The sequence below is a fragment of the Phyllopteryx taeniolatus genome, chromosome 3, assembly GCF_024500385.1.
Source record: "Phyllopteryx taeniolatus isolate TA_2022b chromosome 3, UOR_Ptae_1.2, whole genome shotgun sequence".
Lineage (NCBI taxonomy): Eukaryota > Metazoa > Chordata > Actinopteri > Syngnathiformes > Syngnathidae > Phyllopteryx > Phyllopteryx taeniolatus.
The window spans coordinates 3,258,587-3,270,966 of record NC_084504.1 but is presented as its reverse complement, the minus strand read 5'-3'; the positions used below and the strand labels follow the sequence as shown (position 1 = coordinate 3,270,966).

At 46.5% G+C, this 12,380-nt stretch overlaps 1 protein-coding gene across 6 annotated transcripts in view; it reads left to right on the top strand.

The window, feature by feature from the left end:
• Window positions 1-364, top strand: part of piwil2 (piwi-like RNA-mediated gene silencing 2) — a 101,701-nt gene extending 101,337 nt beyond the window's left edge. For 3 of the 6 annotated variants that reach the window (XM_061766507.1, XM_061766506.1, XM_061766505.1), the window contains one exon: window positions 7-364. In XM_061766507.1, coding sequence (XP_061622491.1) covers window positions 7-163 — 157 coding nt within the window. In that variant the 3' untranslated portion in view covers window positions 164-364. The remainder of the gene's footprint in view (window positions 1-6) is intronic. The other 3 variants (XM_061766504.1, XM_061766503.1, XM_061766508.1) reach the window with 3 other exon arrangements.
• Window positions 365-12,380: the final 12,016 nt, after the last annotated feature.

The following is a 12,380-nucleotide window of genomic DNA, read 5'->3' as shown; positions in this document are numbered from 1 at the left end:
TAACAGGCTGACCTTCAAAATGTGCCATTTATATTGGAACTGGCCTGGCACAATTCGAGTTCCAGCACCATGCAAATACGCGCACAAACTGGCTTACCTTTCAGGCCAGTACCTGCATTCAGAGCCATCCATCCAGCTGGCTGACAAACTTTTTTTTCTTTGAAAGTGGTCTTGTTTTCCAGTTATGGTCATAAATATGTTGATGTTGAAAATTGCTGATTGTGGTGCTGTTGAATTAGAATTAAAAAGAAATTGAAGTGTCCTGTGATTGGATGGTGACCAGTCTAGGGTGTACCCTGCCTCTCACCCTGAACTCAGCCGGAAAAGGTTCGAGCACACTTGTGATTCTAAGCAAGAAATGTTTGTTGGTGTTCAACTAAAAACAAAATGAGTATTCGTTTGATTTTACAGAATATTTATTTGTTTTAATGTCAGAATTAGTTTGGGGATCAAGTTAAAATACAAATGGACTGGAGCATTGTAACTATTCCCAAATGTTAGTAACCAGAATTACATATACTGTATTGGGAAACATAACCAGTGAGGAAAAAAATCTCTACTTAGTGGGTTAAAAGAGAGCTGATATCCTTGCAAGAATGATGAAAGTTTAGCTGTCTTCTGACGGTTCTCAGTCTCATGGCCTCTTTGGATTCTCGTTTTTGCTTAGGAATGTTCCTTTCGTAGCCGAGCAAGATGACCCAGAAGTACTTGAAGGATGTCGGTCGAATTCTAAAAATGTTTAGGAAAGGTGCCTCGATGCAACCTTTAAGCCATCTTTAGCATAAGTTACTCCGGACCAACCTTAATGAAGGAAAAGGAGGTATATTACCCACAATCCTTTAGGGCAGCAATATTTAACGCAACGACGAAGTTTGCAGACTATGCGAAGACGCTCAAGTTTCATTCTATGGACTTTAAAAATAGTGTGTAAAACTGTGTGTGTGTGTGCATAAAAGTGTACATAACGTGTAGTTGATCGAAATAAATGAAATTGGCGCTGGAATCACAACGGATCTGGCCAGCTGTTCAGTCAAAAGGTGTGTCTGTACGTCGACCAAATTCAAATTTGGCAGAAACATAAAAAGTATCCAATAAATTCTGTGATGCACCGTATTTGCCGCATATAAGGCGCACCGGATTGGAAGGCGCAGTCTCAATTACGGGGTCTATTTCTGTACTTAAACCACACATAAGGCGCACCGTATTATTCGGCGCATGCTAAAACAATGTAACGGAAGCAAAACAGTGAGTGAAAACTTCTACTACGCATTTAAAAATACACTCACATTATTTTTTTATCAATCTTTTGTCACAAATCCATCGAAGTCCTCATCTTCTGTATCTGAATTGAACAGATGGGCAATTCCGCCATCAACAAAGATTGCTTCCCTTCCACCATCTCTGTTTCCTTCACCTCAACTTGACCACTGTCATCTTGCTGAACCACTGCATATGCTGCCTGAAGGCCTTTCTCCAGATCCCTGAAACAACAACCATATGTATACAAAACCATCATGGCATTCGAGTAGGGCATACCATGCAAATCCAAACTGATTCGAGATTGCTCCAAAGTCCCTACACACCACATTCATGGGGTTCGCCCTCCTGAATAGTATCTGCCATAGTAATGCCTTCATGTATATCTGTGATGTGCGGTGCATTCAAGATGTTCTCTAAGCGAGTCTGTCTTAAAGATGACATTGTGAATGCCGATGAAGTCACGTATGCCATACACCTTGTGTCTTGAGTACTGTCAACGGGTGTGACGTCACAATGTGTATAGTCTTTTGTAGTATCTTGGCCAATTCAGCCACATATCTAGTACATGGTAGGTGTCGTTTTTCAGTCTGGTCCAATTGTACACTTACGTACATAAGAATGTGTCTGTCACCATCCCCCGTTTGAAAAAGCACACCACAGATTTTTCAGAAACATCCAAATAAAAAGGTTTGTAATAGTCAGGTCGGCGTAACCAATGGCAAACAAAAGAAACCGTTAGGTAAGTCAATAACGGTGAAAAAATTGTGTGTGGTCAATTGCACTCAAAGCAGTAAAAGGATTTGGGATGGGAATAGTTGGTGTTGTAAAAATAGAATTAATGCGTCTGAGATCGTGTGTCATGCGATACTTCCCACCTTTTCCACGGGCAAAATTAGAGTGTTCCATGAAGACGACGAGGGCTCCAAGACCCCCCCCGATTCTTTCAAACCTGCGATGCTGTCCCGGCTGCTCTCCTCGGCCTCCGGACTGTGTCGATACTGGTTCTGCCATATTGGGAAAGAGGCAGAATAAAATAATGTGAGGCACCGTGGAGCAGAAGCCAACGTCAGTTGGACCCTGCGTCCACAGTGCCTCAGGCAACTGCACCAGAACCCTATCAGCCTCAGGGTGATCCGTCCGCTCTCTACCATGATCATGTGAAATTTGGTGATATTCTAAAATAGAGGAATTTGTAACGTGCCAAATTGCCATAGCCTGACATAGATGATGAAAACCCGACATCGGGAATGGCGGTCTGGACCCAATCACTGGCTTTTACGCACTTTCTAATCATGGGACCCACATTTTTGATTGATGGTTAGCTCCGACAGCCAATGTGATGTGTGGCACAGCTGTCGCGTCCATCTCGTACCACACACTCTACTCCTCCATGAGACACATATGTGAGGCAATGCCAGTTGATGTGGCATACAAATAGTCAGAAAACGTGACCACTGATGACATTCAATCTGAACAGAGAAATTATCTTAATAGACTAGGTCATGTGACTTATCATAATACAATGTAAGAGTCAATTAGCGGAGTGTAAGGGGGCAGGCTAGTAAGCCATGGAGACCAGAGTTGATAGAGGTTGTGCAAGCCGCGGGAGAAGGGAGACCCTGGGTTCAGAGCCGCCTAATCGATGTCAGCATATTGATCTTGATCTGCCGTGGGGGTAGTAAAGATCGTGTGGTGCCCCTGGTGAATAATGCCAGTCAATTTCAGTCCCATCCGGGAAGGCCACCTGTATGCCATCAAGTCCACAGAAGATACTGACTCCACACTTGATGAGCATATCTGAGAGTTGAGTACCGATCCCCAGTGTCAACCATCATGGAAAGATGATGTCCATTTGCAGTCACCGGAATGTAGGGGTCTGCCAAACCCTGCACGTCGAGGCTTCCTGGGCACCCCAATTGACGAGTGGTGTACTGCTGTTGTTGATAAAGCAGCAATGGAGGTTGTGATTTGCCTGGCCACTGTGGCGGCACGACATCACAGGAACATCCAGGCTCAATCATTCCCCTATACAGACAACTCTTAGCCCAGTGCCCCCATCCCCCACAGTTAAAACACGACCCATCTGGCACCCCAGTCTCCCTCCACCCCTACCTCTCGCTCCACGTCCACACCACTGCTGGCTGGTCTGGCGTGGTAGTTCCGATTGGTAAAGCTGCACCTCACAGGGGCAGGTGGACCGGCAGTCATGGACTTCTGCTACACTAGTTGCTTGTCTTTTTTAATGGACTGAGAATTTACTCTATTTTAGTTTCCAGCACCTGTAAATGTAATAATTCTTTTTTCAGTACAGCATATTTATCTGCCCTGAAGTCGCCCATATCTAACATATCTTGTGTGGCATTTCAGAAACGTTGCATGAAAATTGCACGTGGAGGATGTTTTTCACCTAAGCATGTGCGATAAGATATATAAAAATAAATATAAGTTGCTGTGTATGAAGAGAACAAGGCAGGAGGGGTTCCAAGAATTTCCTGTTTATGTTTTTATTCTTTGTCTTACCAGACCTCCTCCAACTGAAGAGTCCCCTCAGGGCACTCATCCACTTCCTGCTCACCATCTGCCACCTCGTTAACTGATCCCGGACCAGTAATAATCACACAGACACACACAAACTCTGAAACAATACACACTTACACATATGTCTCCTCTATCCTCAAATGGGCCGTACTCAAGTACATATGTATACCTTCCAAGTGAGAAATCCATTCATCCATCCATTTTCTGAGGCGCTTCTCCTCACTAGGGTCACGGGCGTGCTGGAGCCTATCCCAGCAATCATCGGGCAGGAGGCGGGGTACACCCTGAACTGGTTGCCAGCCAATCGTAGTGCACATAGAAACGAACAACCATTCGCACTCACATTCACACCTACAGGCAATTTAGAGTCTTCAATTAACGTACCACGCATGTTTTTGGGATGTGGGAGGAAACCGGAGTGCCCGGAGAAAACCCACTCAGGCACGGGGACAACATACAAACTCCACACAGGCGGGGCCGGGGATTGAACCCCGGTCCTCTGAACTGTGAGGCTGACGCTCTAACCAGTCGTCCAACATGCCGCCCAAGTGAGAAATATCATTACCAAATTTCATTTTGTCCAACTCCCTTTTCACAGAGTCATATGCTGAGGTTGACTTCTTGGCAAACTGTGTGCTCTCCTCTCATCCCAGGAAGCCACCAAATTGGCTTCCTGTGTTGTCAATCCGATCGTTTTCCCATGGCTGTCCGGGGCCGCATCTGAGAGAGAGAAGCCACACTAGAGAGGACATTAATAGCGCCCCAGTATGGCCTGCCAACCACAGTTTGATCACCATTGATTTCAACCATTACTGTCCCTCAACTTCCATCCATCCATCCATCCATTTTCTGAGCCGCTTCTCCTCACAGGGTCGCGGGCGTGCTGGAGCCTATCCCAGCTATCATCGGGCAGGGCGCGGGGTACACCGTGAAGTGGTTGCCAGCCAATCGCAGGGCACATATAAACAAACAACCATTTGCACTCACATTCACACCTACGGGCAATTAACGTACATGTTTTTGGGATGTGGGAGGAAACCGGAGTGCCCGGAGAAAACCCACGCAGGCACCGGGGAACATGCAAACTCCACACAGGCGCTCCTCAGAACTGTGAGGCTGACACTCTAACTAGTCGTCCACCGTGCCGCGTCCCTCTACTTATCTCTGCTATAGGCGCCTGCACAGCGGGAGCAGGCTGTGTGAGGAGCGGAGGGGCGCGCAAGTCCCCCTTCCCTCCGGTCTTCTCCTCTTGCTCTTTTTTTTCTTTTATTTTTATTTTATTTTTTATTTTAACTGTCTGCTGCAAGCGGCATGGGATTCAATCCCCGGCCCCCGCCTGTGTGGAGTTTGCGTGTTCTCCCCGTGTCTGCGTGGGTTTTCTCCGGGCACTCCGGTTTCCTCCCACATCCCAAAAACATGATGGTAGGTTCATTGATGTCTCTAAACTGCCCCAGGTGTGAATGTGAGTGTGAATGGTTGTTTGTTTATGTATGCCCTGCGATTGGCTAGCATCCAGTTCATGGTGTACCCCGCCTCCTGCCCGATGATAGCTGGGATAGGCTCCAGCACTCCCGTGACCCTTGTGAGGATAAGTGGCTCAGAAAATGGATGGATGGATGTCTGCTGCAATTTGGAGGTGGCCACCAGTCGATACATTCTGTCAGATATTTTGCCATTTTATCAGCTCCTTGAACACATTTGTTATTTTCACATAATTCTTATTCTTAGGGAAGAAGCCAGCATCCTGACATTCTTCCAACATACTTTTAATTTCCTCATCAGAGGAAACAAGCTAGCCAGTAGACTGTAGTAATCTTTTGTATGACAAAAATATTGACTATTTTAGGTTTAACGTTAGATTATCACAACAGCAAGTGAGTTCAGTGAGCAAGTGAGTTCCTAATTATCTATTTTTTTTAATCGGCGAAAAAAGTGTATTTAAATAAATTGGCTTTCTGTGTTAATCCTTGAAAAGCTGTGATCAACTTGGGCGCGCAGCTGGCAGCTTTCCACCGGAAACAGATTTGAATTCCCAGTGCCGCTCCAGGTATGACTCTAAAAGACTTAGACAAAGTTACACATAACATTCCAAGGTTTGAACCTAAACCAAACGGGTCACACGACACAGCCGCGTACCTTAGAGACCTCGAATTTCACCTTAAACGATTCCCTTCCGCTACTACTGACGACAGATTGTACCTTATTAAAGTTACGTCTCACCGAGAAGTAAGTAGATTAATTGAACGACAACCGGCTCATTTACTGGCCGACTATCCGGCTCTCTGCCAAGCATTATCTCAAGAATTTGATGATCCAGAGGCTGCAACCGGCTTATCTGAAGCCCTTACAGTTAAACTGGGGAGACTTGAGACACCACAAGCTTATTACTGCCCATTGCGTAAAGCGTACTTCGGAAATTTAAATGAACCGAATATGGAAGAGGACAAAAATTTTAAAACACTTTGTTGAAAACCTACATCCAAACACCAGCCAGCAGCTGGGCGTGGCAGGGTGCCCGCGCACACTGGCCCAACTGCGTGAACTGGCCACCAAAGGGTTTGCTAAACAAAAACACCCTACCTCTAAAGCACTAGACTCGCACGTCTTCTTCACAAATGAACCACCGCAGATGGAATTAGAGGGAGCTAAGTGCAACACGCGTGCGACAGACACACAACATTCTGGCAATGTTAAACCCAACAATCAAAAGAGGTTGTTTAATCCAATGTACCCTGACTCGCGTGACATCACACTACTAAATAACGTTCTGCCATTCCGACAGCTTTTGGTTGAACTAACCGCTAAAGGTACTTCTCGGAAGTTCTATTTAACCGTTACACTCAAGCATGAACTTGTCCGCGAAGCTCTGATTGACCCCGCAGCAGACACTGTTATGTCCCATGCTGTGTTCGATCAACTTCGGACATTGCTACAAGCCAGGGGCCATGACCTTCAACTGCAACGCTGCGCACTAACTATCCGTGCATTTTCAGTGATTAACACAGAGCTAAACACTTTAAGTATGCTCCACTGGACAATTGGCCCAATAATAGCGTTAGTCCATCCGGTCTACGTGTCTCCAATTGAATCCGTCCCACTGCTCATCGGCCAAGACCTGCTCTGCCGCTTCGAGCCACTAATTGATTACAAAAATCTTCGGCTGTGGGCGCAGGTGGAACAGGCGTTACCACCACCAACTCAGGAACTGTCCACAGACTGGTGCCTGGTGTTGGACCACTCGGAGGACGGCTGCACTCCTTCAAGTGACGACACTCCCATTGACGACACCGCCGAGTCCCCTGTAGCCACGTCACCAACGCTGAACCGGCTTGGAGAACTTAACATGTTTCTCTGTCATCTCGTCCAACCACCGCAAGACGAGCACTACCACCCCAATGTTGCTGGTGGGATTAATTTCCATGACTGTCCGGCAGACGACGTCATCCAGGCCTTGTGGGTGGAGAAATAGTCAATTTCTCAAGCACTGTTTGAGACCCTACGACTTAAGGATCCTGACCTTCAATTAACGGGTAATACCGTTAATACCGTGCTGCAGTCTGCTGTCACTGCAGTGGGCGTGTGCGCACTGAACCTGCAATGGAACCATCACTCGTTAACTCACTGCTTCCTAGTAGTCCTCAATTTGCCGCATAAAACTTACTTAGGCGCAGATGGACTTGTCCGACTGGCGATTCATGTTGACACCATTAACAATGTTTTGTGGTTGCGCGCCCATACCAATTCCGCTAACCGTGGTTTGCAACCATTAAACCTTAAGTCGGGACAAATCATCCCCGACGCTTGCGAAGTTTTGTGCGAAGACAAAGTTCTACTACTGCTCGCCCGCACTAACCAATCAGTAACCGGTCCCCATCCGTTCTTTCAGCCTTCGCCGGAGTTTAACGACCGGGGTTTGTCGCTGCATGCCACACCTCTCCTAGACGCTTCCCGGACCACCGTGCTGCTAATTCACAACCACACACGGAGCGATATCCACATCCCCAGATCTACGAGGCTTGGCCTCTTGATCTGCTCCGACTTCAATCTCTCGGTCCCCGTGATTGGTCGCTTCCCACTAGACCTCTCCCCATTGCCTAGCTCTGGTGGAGCTCACTGTCCCTTCGCGACACATTGCTATCGTTCCAGTGGGATCTACTGTGGGTGATGACATCATCAGAGTGGACCTGGCTGCAGACCAAAGCCTGGTGATCCATACACTCAGTACAATCCCAACGGCACCCGAAAGCGCTTCTCGCGGGAGTCCTCCCACCCCCTCATGCTCCTTGGGAACCAACTCGCCGACGCCGGTAACACCATGTGATGGTCGCCCGCTCCCTTATCCCGACTTCGAAACTCACGTGCAGCAGGTCCTGGTGGATGCTGACGCCCTGAGTTCCGATGACAGATGACAGCGTTTGCGGGAGGTGCTAATCAAACGCGTCGCTTCGTTCTCTAAAGACTCACTAGGCTGCAGCCTAACTGACTTGCACATGGTATGCACGCCGACACCTCCAAAACAACCGCAACCAGTTGACGATCTTACAAAAGGGGGGACCACACCTGTGATGCCAAACAGGTCCACCAGGGGTCGCTCTTGTGGCACACGACCTTCCCTCGACCTTTTGAGCCCACTCGACCCCCTAATAAATAGTAAAGTTGCTCACTTCGAAACTTGTGAACTCTGTTCCTAATCAATGGACTGCATTTTCAGCCATCACGCTGAGCTTCAGGATGACTACTCTACGTAGCTGGCCTGCTCCGTCAATGGCCGCTAAGTCCTCTTGCTTCTTTCGTGACTTTTACACATACATGGCTTCAACAGCACAGGACATGTGGGTTTTGGCTCTTCTCAGAGACCTCGGACTTCCTGTGCACTTCTTCTCTGGACCTTGCAAAGTGCACCTCTGTGCCATTTTACGCACCCTGCCCACCCTTTTCTCCTTCAGGTAACGCCTTGTACCTTGGCTCTTCTATAGCAGCTTCAGTAATCACTGGTGATGAACGCCTCCTTCTGTGCTGGTTCCCAGCCTTCCTCTTCTGCACCAGTCGTGATGTCGAAGTTGCCTGCTTTTTGTTTGATCTTTCTGTGGCTCGCCTTGGCCGCCACTCTTAAATTCTTCCTCCCTGCGCGCCACGCAAGCTTGCCTGTGGTTTCTCCTCAGTTTCGTGCCAACTCATTTGCATTATCGTGAGCTTTTGTTATTACGCCTCCATGGAGCTCACTTCTCAGCCACTCGTGGGCCCACATAGCGAAAGGGGGCTCACACAAGCATCCGCCCACTATGCACCATGCACGAAACGGAGGATTGTCAACACACTGAGACCGGACCGGTCAAGGAGGTCCAACCTCCGTGACAGCATCCTTACAACGCCAAGGACTACACCAAGTCTGCCAACTTGTCTAAAACCAAAAACATAACAACCGAAATAACATGTATCCGCAATCCCCCCGCCCCCCGCCACCACCACCCCGCCCCCCACCACCACCACCCCACCGGTGACGCTTGTAGCGTTAGTACCATCAAGACACAACCTCGGGAATTCCAGTTCGGAATCCCCACCACACAACAACGCATGGCTAACGAAGTAACCAATTCCTGGTCGCTAAGCAACACGCTAAGAGTAGCCATTTTGGTTCTCGACGCTTGCAATGCAACCCTTAACCAAAATAGCCAGATCATAACCACTCTGTTGTTGCTGCTCCTAACGGTTTATGCTCACACACAGACTGCTAACAGGTTGATGAATGACAGGCTACGTGCAATTGCTCCCTCTATACACAATTTAGCAATGAATATAATTCTCCCACATTTGGGACCCCTCGACTTAATTAAAATTATTTGGTCTACAGCCCTGACAGGCCCCACTAATCCGGCCCATCTCGGGTTTTTCCTTACAAACTCCACAGCTCTGCATGTCAATCCCGAGCCTTTCTTGTAGCTCGCTCAATCAGCGACACCCTCAATGATGCCACTTTGCATACTGAGAATGTCACCCGGCACCGCTTGCTGCCTGGGAGTTATGACAGCCAAATTGTGATGTCTAAATTGTTCAAACAACACAAATTCAAATGTTACCCTGAAATTCTTGAACCAACGAAAGCTGAAGGAACTTAGGCAATTGACATCAACCACGCCAAGACGCCAAACCCCCTATTTGTGCATTCCTGCTCTGCTACATACCTTCACTTAGTGGGTCTAACCATCTTTGGTCACTGCATGATTCTCAGCATAGCCTACCTGCCCTACCAAAAGACCCAGAATCAGCGGAGCTGCTTGGAACAGCACTCCAATGCTTGCCCAGGTCTTCCGGAGGAAAAGAATGAACCTGACCCTATACGGACAGTGGAGGAGGTCCTTCTTGACCTAAGCAGAGCCCTCCACCTCCTTCCCAACCTACACTAGGATTCCGTTCTGTCCTCATGATTAGAACCTCAACTTGGCACCTTCCTTCTCCTTGATTGTTGAGTGGGGTTCTACACCTGACTGTTGTGCCCCCTGTGTGCTAAGTTGAAGCCAGCTACCTCTTTTTCTCTTTCTTTCTCCTCCGTAAAGCTGTGTTGGGTCTCTCCTTTTTTTTTTTTTTTACTTTTACTGAGAACTGTACCCCTAGTTAATGTTTACCCTTAGTTTTAGCTTCTCTCCTGCCCCAAATTACTGTTCTCACTGCCATCACAATATACACACACACACACACACATCTATCCACACACGTCAATCCTGACACTGACACCTATATGCACATATATATATATATATATATATATCTGTTGCTTATAGTGAAAATGTGAAAACTTTGTGTGAGAAGGTAATGTTTACGACGATTTAAGGTAGTGATCAAAGCACTTGATATATATAGTGTATTATATTCCAACTCACCCATGATGTTTGAGTACTGACTGGCTTATTGTCAACCATAGCCTGGATACACACAGAGTTGAGATTGGACTGTGGGAGAATTTCTGTGACGTCCATGGCAGTATTACCATCATTTCATGTGACATTCTGATTGTCATCTATTGCTCTCGCTCCTAGTAACTCGAACACCATCAGGAATAATAGTGATGCAAGATTAAGCACTTTATTTGTGAATAAGCACACAACCCCTTGATGAATCAGACTGTGCATAAGGATTTCTTAGGCTTGATACACACAGGAAATGTACCTAACTGCAAATGATTTTAATCAGTGGGTTATTTAAAAACAATCACATATTTTAATTAAGATTTATTTTACGTGATTTAAATCACTGATTTTTAATCACCTTATTTGAAACAAAAAAGATGGGAGACCAAGCCACATCATCCTCACATGTAGTATTACCATTGTGCTAAAAAATACTGGCACCCCTGCGGTGCCAATACAGACACATAATGCATTTTTGTTGACTGACATAAAATAAGACTAAACTTTTCCTGTTTTAGGATTACAAAAACAATTTCTATTCGCTAAATGCCAGAAGAGTGAGGGAAGTATTCTTTTGTCGCAATAAAATATAAAAGGCATGCTCATGGGTTCAGACAGTTGAGGTAAAAAAGCATGTCTTTTTATTGTCATGGCTAGAAATAATGGCACCCCAGGGGTGCCAATATTTTTTAGCACGACTATACGTATTATATATTCATATATGTTTCAGTGACACAGCACAAGCTTTTACATAGTATGCAGTATTCATATATAGTGTGTGCTCAATTAGCTTTAACACGCTGCACAGAAAGTCTTCGCCGTGTCTGTTGGCTTGTCATATAGGCAAAAGTACAGACGACAGTACTGAAAAGTACTGCGTGGGTCTTTATTTTCCTACTTCCCAGTGCATAATAACCATAATAGAGCCGTAGATACGTACAAGGAAATTATCACCTCTTGTGACCATGGCAGCTGCGAGTGTTAGTTCTCTTGCTGGTGGTTGACATACCGATGGCTGGTTTCACCCTCTGCCTAACTACACCTGTGTAGCCAATGCTTTCTGCTAAATGTTTCTGAAAACATGCCGGTTCGAAGTGATCAGCATGGAATGCTTGTTAGGCACCCATAGCTGACCACGTTACTTCCCCTGTCGATTTGACTTTCCCTGTCCACTGGTGACATATTCCTTTTTCACTTGGAAATCCAAAGAAACTCCTGCCACTGCCTGAACCATTTGTACAACCAAATGCCACACAATAAACCCTGGTGAAATCGCTAAATCGTACAACAACAAATATACAAGGACGGGAACAACAGCATGGAACAATAGCACACGACGCCGAATGAACAGGCTGTTTGGCTAGTGTTACATCACAGCGCCGGATAGAGCCGAAGACCGGAAGGCGCTTGATGCAAAACACAGAAGGCGCATTCTGAATCATATTTATGTCATGGTCTGTGTTTTGGTTTGGGTTGTGGTTACTTTTGTTTCATAGTTTCCTGTGTTCCATGTTGTTCATGTCGTGTGCTCATTTAGTTATGTCCACCTGTTGTCGTCAACCTTCTACCTTGTCGACCAATCAGCTCCCTCCAGCCGCTCGTGTCTTGTCCAGGTGTTCCTCGTTGTCTCGTCAATCTGTTTGGATTTAGTTCCCTGGTTTCTTTCATTTCTTGTCG